This window comes from Podarcis liolepis (genome assembly GCF_965112155.1).
Source record: "Podarcis liolepis genome assembly, chromosome: 11".
NCBI classification, from domain to species: domain Eukaryota; kingdom Metazoa; phylum Chordata; class Lepidosauria; order Squamata; family Lacertidae; genus Podarcis; species Podarcis liolepis.
In genome coordinates this window covers 39,343,287-39,361,410 of record NC_139565.1, presented here as the reverse complement: position 1 = coordinate 39,361,410, position 18,124 = coordinate 39,343,287, and the positions used below count along the sequence as shown (strand labels likewise).

The 18,124-nt window shown below is 43.4% G+C and overlaps 1 protein-coding gene across 2 annotated transcripts in view; it reads left to right on the top strand.

Moving 5' to 3' along the window:
* The window catches only part of ERBIN (erbb2 interacting protein), a 90,631-nt gene that overhangs the window by 36,384 nt on the left and 36,123 nt on the right, over window positions 1-18,124 (top strand). For both annotated transcript variants that reach the window (XM_083465172.1, XM_083465171.1), the window contains exons 5-7: window positions 7,332-7,410; window positions 7,537-7,626; window positions 9,705-9,761. In XM_083465172.1, coding sequence (XP_083321298.1) covers window positions 7,332-7,410; window positions 7,537-7,626; window positions 9,705-9,761 — 226 coding nt within the window. The remainder of the gene's footprint in view (window positions 1-7,331; window positions 7,411-7,536; window positions 7,627-9,704; window positions 9,762-18,124) is intronic.

Genomic DNA, 18,124 nt, shown 5'->3' with positions numbered 1-18,124 from the left:
GCTCTCTGTCAGACACCCAAGCTGAATGATGGCTCAGGGCAGTCTGGCAGAGAAGTCATTCCCACTCTTCCAAGCTTAGGGAAAACTGGCATAGAACTCAGTTGCTCCTTAAGAGCTTTTGCCATATGCCTGAGGCTGGTGGAGAAAAATAGTTAAAAGCCAAATCCAGAAACAAAAATACATTTTTTAAAAAACATTGCTATGCTTGTGTAATGCATATTGACAGTATTATGAGTTCTATTGGTAATTGGTGTATTTGAGGCGAACTAGTGCAAGCTTTTGATTAACTTGGCCAGTGTTGCAAATATCAAACAGTTTTGGTACTGTACTTCAATAGCAATGTGAGATAATATTTTAGCTGTTCAGATTTAATTAGCCCAGAATCTCAGGACTGAGCACGGTTTCCTCCCCCACACCTCATTTTAGTGCAGCAGAAAACCAAAACAGTTAATTATTTATTTTTATTTAGAATATTATAGACCATTTTACACCATAGATGGTCACAAAATGGTTTACATAGCAATCAAATAATTAATCAAATAATAAGGGGTTTTAAACAAAAAGCACAGGTAAAATAATAGATTCCATAGATGTAATACATGGGTAGGCAAACTAAGGCCCAGGGGCCCATTTGCCTTCTCAATCTTGCCCGCAGACGGTCCGGGAATCAGCGTGTTTTTACATGAATAGAGTGTGTCCTTTTATTTAAAATGCATCTCAGGGTTAATTGTGGGGCATAGGAATTTGTTCATGATTTTTTCTTCAAAACATAGTCTGGCCCCCCAAAAGGTCTGAGAGACAGTGGACCGGCCCCCTGCTGAAAAAGTTTGCTGACATAATACAACTTAAAATGCCTGCTGGAATAGAATGGTTTCCCGAAGTATGGTTTACACTTGCCTTAAAGGCATGACCAAACAATGGTTTATAAACTTGGTTTTCACGCAACAGCAAATCATATTTTTGACTGTTGAAACAAACCAGCTGAAGCTGCATTTTGCTGTGAAATTAGGACTCAGATTCGGGATCTCAGAGGAAGGGAGGGTGGGGAAAGTGAGTTTACAAACTTCATGCTCATTCTTGCAACACCAAGCCATGGTTTGGTATTGCTTGTGAAAAGCTGCAATGTGTGTGGAGAGAGTAAGTAAATCATTATAAATAATTGGAATCTGGCTTACTTTTCTGCTACCGGTCAATAGGAAGTAGCTATTGAATTAGCTGCCACTTGGTTTGCAGTCTCCACAGTCACCATTTTGTCCAGCAGGTATGGTGACAATTCACTTATATTCCTTTTCCTGTAGTTAAAACCAAACATGTGAACAACTATCAATCCCTTTCACAGTGTTCAGTGTAAGCTGCAATGAGTGCAGGGTGTTTCTTTTTCCGCTTTTTAATGTATCTCTTACCGAGATTTTGTCTCCCTGCTGTCACAAATATAAATATTTTGCATAAACCTGAGCTAGGAGACAGTCTTTTAAGCTCTGTTCCCTTAATGTTTTCTCGGAGAAGGCAATGCTTCTATTGGAATCTGGCCACATGCCTACTATTTTCTTAATTAAGTTTCATAAGTTTGTAAGACAGACTGTTCTGTTAACTTTGTGCAGCTGAGAACCTCAGGGTAATCTCTTATTGTGCAAATTGCCTTGAAGAAAGTTCGTTCTTGCCATTTATAAATGGGTTGCCAACCTGGCTCAAGAGGCGCTGGCAAGCTGCTTTTTGCATGGCTTCAAGTTATTTCAAGGAGCAGACAGTCCATTGCCCCCTCACTTCTATCTATGTGCTTAGGATGAGAGAGAGAATTAGAAAAAAGAAAATCTACTGTCCCTTCACAGCTCAACACACAACTTCAGTTCTCAGGCACATTAAGACTATTCGGGGCTTGGAATGAGAGTGGATGAGACATAAAGCCTTGTGTGTGAATGCTGTATTACTGGAACATTGGCCTGAGGCTGTACATGGCATGTCTGAGCAGCAGCTGTTTAAGCTGGGTGACTATAAGCAGAAGGTATCTTTAAGAAAAGATGACCTATGGAAAAGATGGTTAAGTCATGACATTGCTATTAGCACTTACATCGAAAGCTGTATAAAGGAAAAGCAAATGGTCACAGTACTGTATCAGTCTTGAGGATATAGGAAGTGGATTTCACCTGTGTAAATGTATTTGTATATCTTAAGCTTATCCATTTTTACATGTCACAGTGAGGGGCCTTTTTGAAATGTAAGTTTAGCTAGCTGCTTGTGTTTCAAGCTCAGAGGTAGTTGAAACAGTCTCCCCTCCACACCCCTCAGAAAGTGAATGGGAGAAATTATCCATGCAGATGGTATTAAGGTTGTATCAGACAACTATTCACCTGAGAGTGCCGCAGGGAAGATATGGCACAGATTTGAAACTAACTTTGGATGTCAGGGTTTTTTTGGAAAACGTACATACCTGGTTTAAATTGCTCACATTTTACTTGTTGTTTCCTTCTATATTGCTCCTCTGAGGATCAGTGCACCTGTTACAATCTTAATGATTAACCTTGTGTAAATTGGATGCTTGCAGCTCGATACTGTAATAATATTGAAGATTGGGATAAGCTTCCTCCCATTTGCAGTGAAGGCTGGAGAGTGCTAAGAATGCTACTCTTTTGACTCTCAGTGTTTTTGCTCCCCTGCCAATTAGTGATAAGGAAAGAACCTACTCCACATTTGCACACTCACATGGACAGGAGGAATTATTTGCCGGAAGGGGTATAGGATAGCTGATTAGGCACTTTCTTGTTTAGGTTGGTTCAGCTGATCCTCCTTGCTCTTCCTCTCAAAACTGCTTACCATAGATACACGACTTCATAGAACACGACTTCAGTAAGCACAATTTAAAACATTAAATTTCAAATTTCAAAAAACCCCCAAGATCAATTACTAAATAAGCTGACCAACACATTCAACCCAGTGCAGAAATCACATAAAAGACCAAGAGCCCTCAATATTAAAACCCCAGATCTTCAAGCCAGCAGATTAAATGAACATGTAAACATGCAAATGTGAAGTGAATAGGATACAGGAAGCACCTAATTTTCTTGGTCTCTTCTTGGTTGCCATTGCAATTCCCATTATTCTACAAATGAATATATGATCTAAATTTTAAGTGTTAAGTGTGCAAGTTTATAAAACCTACTGAGAGCTCACAGAGACTCGTATGGATTCTCTTATCTTCCCTTTTTATATTTGATATCGAGTGTCTCAGTTTAATGCCTGAAAACTTTAGTTATCTGGCAAACCTCATTCCAAAATATCCCCATTACCAAATAAGTATAACCAAGATTTATGCTGTTATCATCATCATTTTATTTGTATGCTGCCTTTCCATAGTTAAAGCCATGCTCCAGGCAACTTACAACCTGAAAAGATTTACATGATTACAAACATAGCAAAGTCAGTTATAAACAATAAATATAAAACATTAAAAATTACACAACCAAATTGAAACAATTTCCACATAAATCATAATAAAATCTCTCTCTGTGTGTGATATAAACAGCAACAAAAAACCCACAACAACCCCCCCTAAACAATACCGCAGCCTAAGAGTCTGTTCAGCAGCCTCTGCTTTTGCAGCTGGAGTCAATAAGGACTCATCCTCCCAGGCCAGGTGGGAAATGGCCAGCAAGGCAGGGAGCAGGTCTTCCAGGACTCACAGCCAAGATGATTCCTGTGTGTTCCTGTTTGTAATAAAAAGCTACCAGCTGAGATTTGGCATCATTTAATGTGTTTTAATACTGTGTTGAGACTTGAAATTTGCAGTGTGTTATGTCTGCAACTTTACACAATGTATTCCCTCCTTTATGGGGTTAGGGTCTTCAGACTGCCTTGGGAATTGGGTAGGAATTACTGTTATACTGCCTTAATTATTTTGGTATGTGCTGTAATTTTTGCCATATCTAACTTTCCTAAATTTATAAGAAACTTATTGAGTGTTATAGGAGAGTACAGTTCCACACCCTACCACTTCTCTATAGAGCATTGAATGAGAAAGACAGACCACCAGGATTGTAGCTCTGGCCTGCTGCCACTTTTGAATTTTCACTTCGATAGCCTTACTAGGCAAATGAATTGAGAGAAACTGGAGACAGTTTGCAGCCATGTCATGTAGAAGACTTAGAGGAAATTGCACAGATTATCTCACAGCCGTACAACCTTCACTTCTTCCCATCTCATATGTATCATGGGCATCAGTGACACCTTTTCTCTGTAACATAGATAAAAGGTTGCTTAGTATAGTACAGTTGGTCATGGGCCTGCAATTTGGAATTAAGCTATAAAGTGGCCTTGGGATAGTACCATGGCAATCTACTGCAAGAGTATTTAGACCCAGATTCATGCTATCCTAAATGTTAAAAATGAGATTGAAGCAATAAAATATTCCATAAAAGTGCCTTTCAAAAGATTGCATGCCTAGTACACCACCTACAATTAATATCCAGCTTTGATAATACGAAGATTACTTTGTTTCTCTGTTCTCTGTCTTACAAGGACTTTGTGCTGGAGTCTGACAATCCAAGTAACCTGTAGAATTTGCATTTCCAAAATGGGATATTTGCCTTTTTGTCCCTGTAGCAATGGGGTCATCTAGAAAACCTACCTAGCATTGAGTGAGGCAGTTCTTTTTACGCCTGCAAAACTCCTCCTGCTATCCCACCTTATCCACTGCGGACTTTCAGGAATGCATCATGTCTCTCATACACAGAGTTTTATGAACAGGCTGATAAAAAGTTATGGAGAACTCAAAAGCCTGCTTATGACTCTTAGACATTTTGGTTGGTTCTGGTAAAAATAGAACCATACTGTAGATTTTGGATTTGTAGCAAAAAAACAGTCATGATTAAGTTTATCATTATGTGTGCTGTGCCACAACATAAAGTTAGTTACAACATGAACGTATGCATGGATGTTTTGGTAATATGCAGTAGAGCAGTGTTTTTCAACCTTTTTTGGGCAAAGGCACACTTGTTTCATGAAAAAAATCACGAGGCACACCACCATTAGAAAATGTTAAAAAAATTAACTCTGTGCCTATATTGACTATATATAAAGTAATTCTCTTGAATAGGAATCAAATAAACACAAAGAAAGTATTTTATAATTACTTTATTATGAAATAGTAAGTAAACAGAAATATGAAAAATTATAAAATACTTTATTTTTAAATCTTTCGAATTTTTCAATTTTTCCCACGGCACACCAGGCAACATCTCGCGGCACACTAGTGTGCCGCGGAACAGTGGTTGAAAAACACTGCAGTAGAGAATTGCTGAGAATGTGCAGACCATTATCCATAGAACACAATGGAAAATTCCCATGCCACGTTTCATGGCTTTGGCTTATTTCTCATGTCTTTAAGAGTGCCTTGTTCCTTTTAATTGTGCTGCAGTATATACATTATGTACACATACATGTCTACAATATAGTCATTTAAATACAACACAGGTGGAGACAGCAGTGAAAACCTTTAAATAAGCGAGGTTCACCTATACTTCATGGGGCAAAGGTTCCATCCAGTACAGTTCTACCACCTTCTGGCTCTTTTAGACAAAAAGACTTGAATAAATCCAATTGTGGATCTCCCATGTCAAGTCTACTTTGGCTCATTAAACCATATGGGGCAGGAAAATGTTTCTGATTACTTCCCTCCCTCTCCTGTGGGCATTCATAAATTAAATGCTGGACACGTATTAGATAGCTTGTCTAGCATCAGGAATGGCAGTGATGTAATTTAATAACACGTACACCATAGATATGTGGAAGTAGTATGGAAACATCATACTACTAAGAAGAACTTTAGATTCAGAAGATGCTATGGTTGTGCGTCAAAGATGTCCAAACATTGCAAGATGGATGTATTTGTGAATAGTCTTTTTTTAAAGCTTCATACTAAGCCAATACATGAGAACTCCAATTTTTTGTTGGAGCTTTATTAACTTGGGAATTTAAGAAATATAATTTCTTGAACATATTTCCATTTTTAGTGTGCAGGTAGCTATCCATTATGTACTTTGTTTAAATGAATGTTTTGTGATGTGATGAAAAAATAATAGTTTCTCTCAAGCTGAGCACTGTGGCATTCAGATTTGTACTATTGTCGCCCTTTAGTCAGTTCTCATTAGATTTTTAAGGGCCAAAGTAGTATGTCTACCTCCTGAATCATTTCCCCTTGAATAACTGCTTCATTTCATTATCTCTGATTAACATTCTAAATGCTTATTTTAAAACATCACAAGAAGGATTGGTTTCTTTATTAATTATCACTGGCTCCAATAATACATAAGCAGACTAATGGTGCCTCAGAGATTATGTCTGACACTGTGTTCCTGTGCTCATTAAACTCCTTTTCCTTTCTGCTTTATGTATGTACGTATTCTACAAATGTATAAACTACTTCACAGCTTGAGGCCATAAAAGCAGTGTACAACAAGATAACAAGATAAAATACAAACTCTTAAAAACAAAAAGCCAGCCCTACAGATGTACAATTAATAATTCATAAACGAAATGTCAGACAACTGAATTCAATGTATAATGCAACTGCAACTGGTATATTTAGGCATCCATATCCCACTGAGGTCAACCTTAGGATAGTATAGCATCTAGGTAACAAGAAAATATGAATTCTACAACCTGCACAAGTTGCAGAAACTGAATTTTATTCAGTAGCAACTCTGCCTTCTGAGATTTTACCAGGCATTAATGCTCACTTTCAGGTCTAATTTACAATTTGTCAGAAGGTTGATTTTTTAAGATGAAAACCAAGACCACGAAAACCACATTCTGTTACTTTGCTATAGTTCCAAGGAACAGCAGCATGCAGGCATCCCTAACTAAAGCTAGTGAAGACCTTGATTCAGATGCTTTTGAAAATTCACTGAAATACATGAGGTCCATGCAAGCTGCTGTGCTTTTCACAATACAGTGGTACCTCCAGTTGCGAACGGGATCCATTCCAGAGGTCTGACCGCATCCCGAGGAATTCGCAACCAGAGGACCACTTCTGCGCATGCGCTTGGTGCGTAGAGCACTTGTGCGCATGCGCACTTGGCGAAACCCAGAAAAATACTTCTGGGTTTGCTGCGTTCGCATCCTGAAGTTTACGTACCCAGGGGGATGCATAAGCGGAGGTACGACTGTAATAATTAGAGCGCATTACTCTAGAGCTTGAGCAGAAGCTCTGAAACTCTATTGGCTGCGAAGTTATGTAGTTGTGTAAAGTAGCAGCATAATCTCAGAAAATTAAGTTGCCATTGTTTTGGTTATTGCAGGTTTATTCTTATGTGCATTTGTGCTGTCTACTTTTACAGGCATACAGGAGTTTCCAGAAAATATCAAAAACTGTAAAGTTTTGGCAATTGTTGAGGCCAGCGTAAACCCCATTTCAAAGTAAGTTATTTTGTTGTTTAAATTGTAGCATGTCAGTTGAGCAGTGAGTAGTGAACACAAAGTGTGTTTTGAAATGAGGCATATGATCTTGTGTTTGCTAATTTTTATGTGTTTAAATTTGTCTAGGCTTCCAGATGGATTTTCACAGTTGTTAAATCTAACACAGCTATATCTGAATGATGCTTTTCTTGAGTTCTTACCAGCCAATTTTGGCAGGTAAGTTTGAAAATGGGTTTTTGAAAATCAGTACCTTGTTTTTAATTGTGTAGAACATAGTGTGTTGCATTGATCAGAAGAAGGCACGTTGTTGGTTAAGAGGCAAGATGTAAATTCCAAACCCTACCTTTCAAACAGAGTTATGTAGTAATACTTTCAGAATGGATATGATGAGCTAGAATAATTGGTTTAAAGTCCCACTGAAATAGGGAATTAGTCTTAGTAGAATGGAAATTGAAAGAATTCATCTACTCCCACGTTCTTCAACCATTGGCCATACTGGCTTGGGCTGATGGGAATTGTAGTCCAGCAACAGCTGGAGGGGGCTCCATGGGGGCTATCCCTGATTAAAATATTATGTAGTTCTGCTGTCATTTTTGTTTTTAAAAAAATGTAGGGAGAGGGACTCTAGTCAAGAGGTTTGAAAAAAGAAAACAGCAAGGTTGCACTCTCCAAGACCACTTCTGTGCAGGCTGTGCAACATTCATGAAACACTGACTACAAAATGGCATCAGAGTGGTATTGGGATGAACTCTCTTTCTGTGCTCTTACCCACCTGTTCTTGCTGCTGGGAATCCTTGCAGCTTTCAATTCTCCTTTCATTTAAAAGGATTGAATAGGTTGTCTAGTTACAGCATTTCAGTCACAGCATTATGCTAGCTTTCATGGAATTCATGTAGACCGGGCATCCCCAACCTCGGCCCTCCAGATGTTTTGAGACTACAGTTCCCATCATCCCTGACCACTGGTCGTGCTAGCTAGGGATCATGAGAGTTGTAGGCCAAAAACATCTGGAGGGCCGAGGTTGGGGAAGCCTGATGTAGATGGCTAAGTCAGGAGGAACATCCACATCGTTTTCTAATACGTGCAAGACTAGTACACAATAAAACAATGCATTTTGCAAGGTAAAAACAACAGTAAAATGATAAAAATGGCTGGTATATATTGAATTGAATTGCCATCCAAACATTGTTGCGAAAAAGACATTGATTTGCTGTATGGACATTACTATATTTTTCGCTCTATAAGACGTACCTTTTCCCTCCTAAAGGTAAGGGGAAATGTGTGTGCGTTTTATGGAGCGAATGCAGGCTGCGCAGCTATCCCAGAAAGCAGCGATCCCTCTTGCTGTTCTGACTTTGCTTCGCTGGAGAGGCGCTGCACAGCTTTCCCTCTCTACGCAGTGTCTCTTTAGCACTGAAGAGGCGCTGCGCAGAGAGGGAAAGCTGCGCGGCACCCCTTCAGCAAAGCGGGAGGAGAAACGGAGCCCCTTCCATTTCTCCTCCCACTTTGCTGGAGAGGTGCTGCGCAGAGAGGGAGAGAATATTTTTTTCATTGTTCTCCTCCTCTAAAACTAGGTGCGTCTTATGATCGGGTGCATCTTATAGAGCAAAAAATACGGTATACACAAAACCAAGCCCTATTTGACACCAATTATGACTCAGCTGCAGCATGGAGTTCAGTCTAGGTCATCACATTTATGGAAGGAGAGCCATAAATTTTAGAAAACTGACAACACCCCAAAAATAAATAAATCCAGAGACTGATAAGAGACATGTAACTTGAACAAAGTTTAAGAGAAAATTAAGATCAAAATTCACATGTAGGACAGAAAATAATAATGTTTGGAAGTTTTACCAGATAAAATGTTTGGAAGTTTTGCCAGATGTGGAGTGGTTGCAGATTTATATTGCTTAGTGGAAGAAATTTGCTTACAGTATAATTAAACAATACCAAAAATTGTTTGGGATAATTGGAATCTCCTGCTTGTCTCTGCTAGAGACAGTTGTCAAAAGTATTCCAAAATAAGTAGTAATTTTGTATAGCCTTGATATTACTTGTATTTGAATGATGCCTTCCTCTGCCCACGTTAGATCTAAGAATCACAATTCTCTGAAGCAAGCAAAATATCTAGATATTAAAGATGTGTGCAGCCTGTATTTGAACCCAGTTTTTATTTGCAAATTAAATTTGCCCAATATCTGAATTATTGTACTGGCTGTATAAACAAGCTTTATTTTATTTCAGATATGCATACTTTGCCTTTTAAATGGTAATCTTGAGTGTTTATTTTACAGATTAACTAAACTCCAGATTTTGGAGCTCAGAGAAAACCAGTTAAAAATGTTGCCAAAGTAAGTATATAGTGATATTTATGTTTATTTTGGTGTGAATAATATGTTTGAAGATGTATTGAGATTATAATACAGTGGTACCTTGGGTTACAGCCGCTTCAGGTTACAGACTCCGCTAACACAGAAATAGTACCTTGGGTTAAGAGCTTTGCTTCAGGATGAGAACAGAAATCGCGCAGGGAATGCGGGGTTTAAAACCCCTGAGCCTCTTGGGCTTGCTGATCAGAAGGTCGGCAGTTCAGATCCCTGTGACGGGGTGAGCTCCCATTGCTCTGCCCCAGCTTCTGCCAACCTCGCAGTTTGAAAGCACCCCAGTGCAAGTAGATAAACAAGTACCGCTGCGGTGGGAAGTAAAACGGTGTTTCTGTGTGCTCTGCCACTTGTCATGGTCCTCCAAGCACCAGTAGCAGTCTAGTCATTCTGGCCAGATGACCTGGAAAGCTGTCTGTGAACAAATGCCAGCTTCTTCGACCTGATAAGCAAGATGAGCGCCACACCCCATAGTCTCCTTTGACTGGACTTAACTGTCCAGGGGTCCTTTACCTTTACTTTACCTATCTATTACGTATTATTTACTGTCTTTGTTCTTTTTATTTTTACAAATTTATTTGGACTCCAGTCCAAATAATTATCTATAAGATGACAATTGCGTATAAACAACTTCTCTGTGTACGCCCTGTGGGTTGCTAAATATGTTACAATTTCCTGTAGGGAGATCAATAAAGTATGTACAGCTGTAATTTTTGAAGTTCATTGTGAATGGTTTTTACTGCCAGTAAGGCTGGGCTGAATTGCCTGAGGATCTCTATGTAGGAAAATGTAATACTTGAGGAAGCCATTAATCAGTTAGATTTTGGATCTAAAATCATGCCATGTGTATGCATATCTACATCACATGAAATTGAATGACGAATTAGAGTTGAAAGAAAAGCAAATTATTTCTCCCCCTGTAATAATAATGATACAGCAACTTAAATGTGTTTTTGTTTTGCTTTCATAATGGTATGGCGCTTTCGCTCTCTCTCTTTTTTAATTCTTCTTGTCACAGGCTTCCTCTTAAGTAAGACATTCAGCACTGCTGTGCTTAACCAAACCATCTCAGAAAATTGACAATCCCCTTGATCCCTTCTCAGTAGCTATTTTTGCTGACGATTGCCAATGGGCACAGTAGGAGATGGCCAGCCAAGATACCCTGCTGGCATTCCTTTCTCCCTCCCTTATGCCTTAACAGTAGTGTTGGGCACTGACTGGGGAGAGAAGCCTTTGTGCTGAGAGGTGGGAGATGCATTGTGAGCAGCCTCCTCTTTGCCTGCCTGCCTCTTTCCCCCATTTTGGGGGCTGCCTCTTCTTTTGGGGTTGGCAGCAAAAAGGGAAGAAGTTGGAAAGTACTGCTGGTCCCCAGTAGGAAATTGTGTGCCCATCCTTAGCTGATATGTATGATGAACTTTATCAAAGGATATCTAGTACATAAGGAAGGGTTCTGTGAAATGGGCTATGAAAACAAAAGAAGGGAGATTCTAGCGCCAGACAAATGAACCAGTAGATGAAATATGAGACGTAATGCTCACACTTCAGCGGAGAGCTGGCTAGAAAGCATTGCTCCATTGAACTCTTATCCTCTTGATGCTCTCTTGTTCTGTTAGTTTCACTTGGCTATATTTATGCGGCGATTGGAAAAACATAACCTAAGGGTACCTGTCAGGGAACTGCCATCAGAGCATCAGGTGGTGGAGGGACTCAGGCAGGATGAAAGAGACTCAACTGCTGAAGCAGGGACCAGCAGGGGGAGGAGTGGGTCTCTGAGGGAATGCGAGCAGGAGGGAGGGCTCAGGGAGGCTTCCAGCGAGAACAGTGGGGAGGTATCGGAGTCTCCCATAGGGAGACCCACACCTCGCAGGAAACTGTCACGCCGTGAGTCCAGGAGACGCGTTTCCGTTAAGGAACTTCTTTGCTGGAAACGCTTCCGCAGACAGCCACTGTCGGACTCTACTAGTGACTAGAGCAGACATGTCTGAGGAGCTCCGTCACACACGGAGGTTTGTGGGGTCGCACAAACTCTGAGGGAGCACGTTTTCACGCACAAGCAGCTAATCAAACCCTCACAGCAGTCCGACAGACCTTGTACGCTGCCTGTGCAAGAGAAGGCATCATGAGCGAACCAACCGGAACCGGAGGAGCAGGGGCTGGAGCTGATCCAAGCTTGGAAGATAGATACCGAGCGTTGGAGGTTCAACTGGCCCTGCAGACGGCGAGGTTGGAGGAGAGAAGGGCTCAGGATGCAGACAAGAAGGGGAGAGCCACGCAATTCCCCAGAAAGGTACCAGGATTGGTGCAGAAATTTGGGGGGGACCCCAAGGACTACCATGCTTTTAGGACAGAGATGCAATATGCCCTTAATGTGCAGTTCGATGAGTTCCCTGATGAGGAATCGCGAGTTGCTTTTGTAATTGGGCATCTTGAGAAAGGGGCTAGAGACTGGGTTCGACCCCTAATGGCAACGCACAATGACATACTAAAGGACACAATGAAGTTCTTTCGTGCAATGGATATCATGTTTTCCAGCGATATTGAGGAAGGGGTGGTGCGCAGACAGCTAATGGCTTGTAAGCAGGGAAGTCGATCTGTCCGTGAATATTGGACTGAGTTTACCATGCTGATTCACAGACTGAGTTGGGATTTATCGGCGGCACCCGTTCAAATGCTATTTGAAGAAGGTCTTTCTTCGGGGGTGAAAGACGAGCTGGCACGGAGCCCCAGGGCGGAGTCTATGGATCAGCTGACCAAATCTGCGCTGACCATAGGAGCGCGGCAGGAGGCAAGAGCCTTGGAGAGGCGGGAAGGGAGAGGGGAACGTTGGAAGGAGTTCCGCATTCCAGACATTCCTGAGCCAGCTTTCCCGCCGGCAGAGCCGATGGAAATCGGAACAGCGCGCGCGCGCGCATTTTCAAAAACCAGCGAGGGAGCTAAGAAGGAGGGAAAGGGCCCCCGGAAATGCTATCTCTGCCAACAGCCAGGCCACTTTGCCAGAGTCTGCCCCCAGAGGAAGGAATGGCAAGGGATGGTGGGAGCTGTTGAGGGGGGAGAAGAAGGGGGAGCGGAGCAGGTAAAAGCCAACGCCTGGTTGCCACAATTGGGGCACTGCAGCCAGGCCAAAGAGCAGTGAAAGTGCCCGTGCCAGAAGCTCCTCGACCTGCTCTAGTGATTGAAGTGTCGCTAGAGCTGCAGAATGGGCACCCCCTAAAAATAAAGGCGCTATTGGACTCAGGCAGCTCCTGCAATTTTATGAGCAAGGAGTTTGCTGCTGAACACCAGATACAGACCATCCCTTTAAGCAACCCCCTGCAGGTGACCACGATTGATGGCAGGGAGTTGTTGGGAGGAGGAGTCCGCTTGCAGACTGTCCCAATGATAATGAGGGTGGCAAGGCACACAGAACTGATAGCGTTTAATGTGGCCACCCTGGGAGGCGCTCCCATTATTTTGGGAATGAGCTGGCTAGCTCTACATGATCCGCTGGTTGGCTGGCATCAAAGAGTGGTGTCCTTTGGTTCAGCACATTGCCTAGAACACTGCAAAGGGGAGAAGGGTTCAGCAGGGGCCCAAGCCACCCTAGCAGGGACTGAAGTAATGGGGAAGGTGAAGGTACCACCACAGTATGCAGATCTCAGCGACGTGTTCAGCGAGAAGGAAGCTGACCAACTACCACCTCATAGACCCTTTGATTGTCAGATCAATTTACTCCCAGGAGCACAGCTTCCCGTGGGCAAGTTGTATGCCATGTCAGACAGGGAAATGCAGGAGTTGCGAGGGTTCATTGACAAGAACCTGAAGAGAGGCTTCATCAGAGAGTCCAAAGCAGCAGGGGGGAGCCCAGTGTTCTTTGTGGACAAAAAAAATGCGGACAAGCCGAGACTTGTATGTGATTTTAGGCGGCTGAATGCAGTGACTGAACCGGTGGCGTTCCCTATGCCCAGAATTGATGATATTTTGACCAGGGTGAGGAAGGGAAAGATTTTCACAAAGCTGGATCTAAGGGGGGCGTACAACCTGATACGCATAAGGAAAGGGGATGAATGGAAAACCACCATGTTTACCCCTTTGGGGGCGTTTGAATACCTCGTTATGCCATTTGGATTACAAGCAGGCTCCGCGTGTTTTCAATCTTTTATGAACCACGTGCTGGGCCCTTTGCTCTACAAGAATTGCGTTGCCTTTCTAGATGATGTGTTGGTGTATTCTGAGAATGAGGAGCAACATGTGAGAGACGTCAGAGAAGTGTTGAGCAGACTGCAAGCCAACAGGCTGTGGGTCAAACTGGAGAAGTGTCGGTTCCATACCAAGGAGGTGGAATTCCTGGGGTACCGCCTGTCAGACAAGGGATTGGCCATGGATCCCGGCAAGGTACAGGCAGTGCTGGAATGGAAAACACCCAAAACCAAGAAGGATGTGCAGAGGTTCCTAGGGTTTGGAAACTTTTATCGTAAGTTCATCCGCAACTTCGCCCATCTGACGGCGCCCATCACTGACTGTCTCAGCAGTAAAAAGAAGTTTGTATGGACGGCGGAGGCGGAGCGAGCGTTTGAGGAACTGAAAAGGGCCTTCGCCTCTGAAGAACAACTTCTGCATGTGGATTTACGAAAGAAGCTAAGGGTTGAAACAGACGCATCTGACAGAGCCATAGGGGCGGTGCTTCTTCTGCAGCCGGGGAAGGAGGAGTCAGAGTGGCGTCCGTGTGCCTTCTTCTCGCGGAAGCTGAACAAATCCGAGAGGAACTACACGGTGTACGACCGAGAACTGCTTGCTATTCATGAGGCGTTCCGGAGATGGAGGCATCTGCTAGTTGGTGCACAACATAAAGTGCAAGTGTGCACGGACCATAAAAATCTAGAGTACTGGAGAACGGCGCGAGTGCTCAACCAAAGGCAGTTGAGATGGGCCCAAGAGTTCTCCAAATTTAACTTTGAGATTTGTTATGTGCCAGGCCCAGAGAATGTTAGGGCGGACGCTCTCTCACGCAAACCTGAATATTTGGAGGGGGAGGGAGCACCCGAAGAAACCCATATCATTCCAGAGGACCGCTGGGTGTGTGGGGCGACTTTGGTGGGGCAAAGGGAATTGGTAGAGGGTACGGTGCAGGATGCATACGCCCAGGGGAAACTCAGGGATCTCAGAGGGGAGGAAGACAAATCCGGTGGTTTTGAGGAGAGAAATGGGGCATTGTATTATAAGGGAGCGTTATATATACCTGAAGGGGAATTGAGGGAGAAGGTACTCAAGCAGCTGCACGATAGCCCCACAGCAGGGCACTTTGGGCAACACAAAACCATGTGGCTGGTTACCAGGGAATTTTGGTGGCCCAAGGTCAGGGAAGATGTGCGGGAGTATGTGAGAGGGTGTGAACAATGCCAAAGAGCCAAGGGGGAGAGGCAGGCGCCGGCTGGTTTATTAGAACCACTGCCCACACCTGAGAGACCGTGGGAAGCAGTGGCAATAGATTTCATGACTGATCTGCCAAGGTCTAGAGGGAAAACAGCCATCATGGTTGTAGTAGACCTGTTAACTAAAATGGCCCACTTCATAGCCTGCTCACATGCGGTTACAGCAGAAGAAACCGCCAAATTGTTTGTAGAGAATGTGTTTAGGTTGCATGGCGCCCCCTTGAGGGTGGTTTCAGACCGAGGGAAACAATTTACTTCCAGGTTCTGGAGGAAGCTCATGAGCTTACTGCATGTAGAGGTTAATTTCTCGACGGCCCGTCATCCTGAAACCAACGGGCAGGCGGAAAGAGCAAATGGGGTTCTCCAACAATATTTGAGGTGTTATGTTAATGACAGAGAGAATGATTGGGTGGAGAAGTTGGCGTTGGCAGAATTTGCCTACAACAATGCAGAGAACGTGTCCACGGGGATGAGCCCCTTTTTGGCTAATCACGGGTGCCATCCCAGAGCCTTCCCAGGGGGGGAGGGGGAGAACTGGAGCGTTCCAGCTGCAGAACAGTTCGTGGAAGAAATGGAAGCGATCCATCGCCAGCTCCAACTCAACTTAAACAGGGCTAAGGAGGAATATAAGAGGCAGGCAGACAAAAACAGAAGGGAAGGTGAAAGCATCAGGGTGGGGGACCAGGTGTGGCTGTCAACCCAAGGGTTGCCATTCAAAGGAGGTTGTAAGAAATTAAGACCCAAAAGGCTGGGTCCGTTTGAAGTCATACAGCAGGTCAATCCAGTGGCTTTCAGGCTCCGGTTACCGAACCACATGAAGCTGCACCCAGTTTTTCACAGGTCGTTGCTGTCACCGTATAGAGGAGACAGTGAGGGGAGGGTCACTAGGGGACCAGCAATGGAGGAGAAGGAACACAGCTACCATGTAGCGGAGATCCTCGATTCCAGGTGGAAGGGAGATCAAGTAGAGTATTTGGTAATGTGGGAAGGGGAACCGGAGTCGGAAAACACCTGGGTTAGGGCAGAGGATGTCAATGACGAGGTTTTAATAGAGACTTTTCATCAGAGGTTCCCACGTAAACCTCAGCCTGTAGCGAGGTTCCGAAGGGAATACTTTGCCACCACCGACGAGGAAGAGGAGTTGGAGGGGTTCCCAGATTCTGAAGAGGAGGAGGATTCAGCTGGCCAGGACGACGATCGATGGAGAGAATTGTTCGAGACGTCAGAAGATGAGGAAGATTCGTTTCGGGGTTTTAGCCCTTCACCTCCCAGGGGGGAGGAATTGGGAGGGGGTGAGGGGGGCCCTGGAGGGGAGGTGGATGTCAGGGAACTGCCATCAGAGCATCAGGTGGTGGAGGGACTCAGGCAGGATGAAAGAGACTCAACTGCTGAAGCAGGGACCAGCAGGGGGAGGAGTGGGTCTCTGAGGGAATGCGAGCAGGAGGGAGGGCTCAGGGAGGCTTCCAGCGAGAACAGTGGGGAGGTATCGGAGTCTCCCATAGGGAGACCCACACCTCGCAGGAAACTGTCACGCCGTGAGTCCAGGAGACGCGTTTCCGTTAAGGAACTTCTTTGCTGGAAACGCTTCCGCAGACAGCCACTGTCGGACTCTACTAGTGACTAGAGCAGACATGTCTGAGGAGCTCCGTCACACACGGAGGTTTGTGGGGTCGCACAAACTCTGAGGGAGCACGTTTTCACGCACAAGCAGCTAATCAAACCCTCACAGTACCTTTTAAAACAAAATGTAGTCTTTGTAAATAAAACGGCTAAAGAGGGAATGCATACAAGATAAATATGTTTTGAGGAACAAATGTGGTGACATTAGAAAAAGCAAACTAACATTTAATTCCTTTGTTCTTTAATAAGTTAACATTTGTGTTTGGGTAGTTGTTTAACGTGGGGTTATAGCATTCCTGCTTAGAATCATAGAAGTGTAGAATTGGGAGGGAGCCCGAGGGTTGTCTAGTCCAACCCCTGCAGTGCAGGAATCCCACCTAAAGTATACACAACAGATGGCCATCCAACCTCTGCTTAAAAACTTCAAAGGAAGGAGATTCCACCACCTCCTGAAGGCAGGGGTGGATCTACGTACTATGAAATAAATGTAGGTTAAGTTTCAGGGTCCCTAATCCTGGGGTGGCCCCAGAAGCTAATCCACCTTGCTTTAAAAAAATGGGTCTAGTTGACTCAATTTGAGTTGCACAACTCTGATTGATTAATTTTCTGCTGTATCTATTTCAACAATCCCAGTGTTTGAGAGTCAGTAGTACAGATTGTTGCTGGTTGCAAAGGGGCCCCCATAACAGTTGAAGCTTCAGGGTCCCAGAAATGTAGGTCTGCCACTGCCTGCGGGAAACCATTTGTGATGTTAAGTTTTGGTCAGTGCTTTTTTCTAGGAAAATAGGTGCCGGTACTTACCATGAAGTTGTTGCAGTAAGTGCCACACTTTTTTAAACAACAACAAGAAAGAGGTACCAGTACTGCGTACCCTTGATTATCCCTGGGAAAAAAGCACTGGTTTTGGTAATGAAATGGATAATGAGGGAAACGAATGACCATGTTCTGTGCAAAATGTAGAAGCTTGTGTGCTTTATTTATTCTGTTTATTTGACAAAAAAATTACATAAAGCAGTTTACAACTTGCTTCTAGCAGACTGCTGGGACTTCAGAAGAAAGAAGAAAGCAGTCAGACTTGCTCCCCCCTCCCTTTCTGTCACTTGGACAGCAAAGGGAAAAGCAAATCTAGGTCTAAGCCATTGTCTTTGAGCTTGTTCTCAACTTGTATAGGACATGCTGACTTGAATGTATCCAGTCTAAATAAAATGAAAGAGATTGAATTCTGCCCATTTTTAAGTTAGCTTGCACCTGAATTAGAAAATGCATTTTTTTGTATTTTGATACTTTATGGCATTCCTTCGTTTC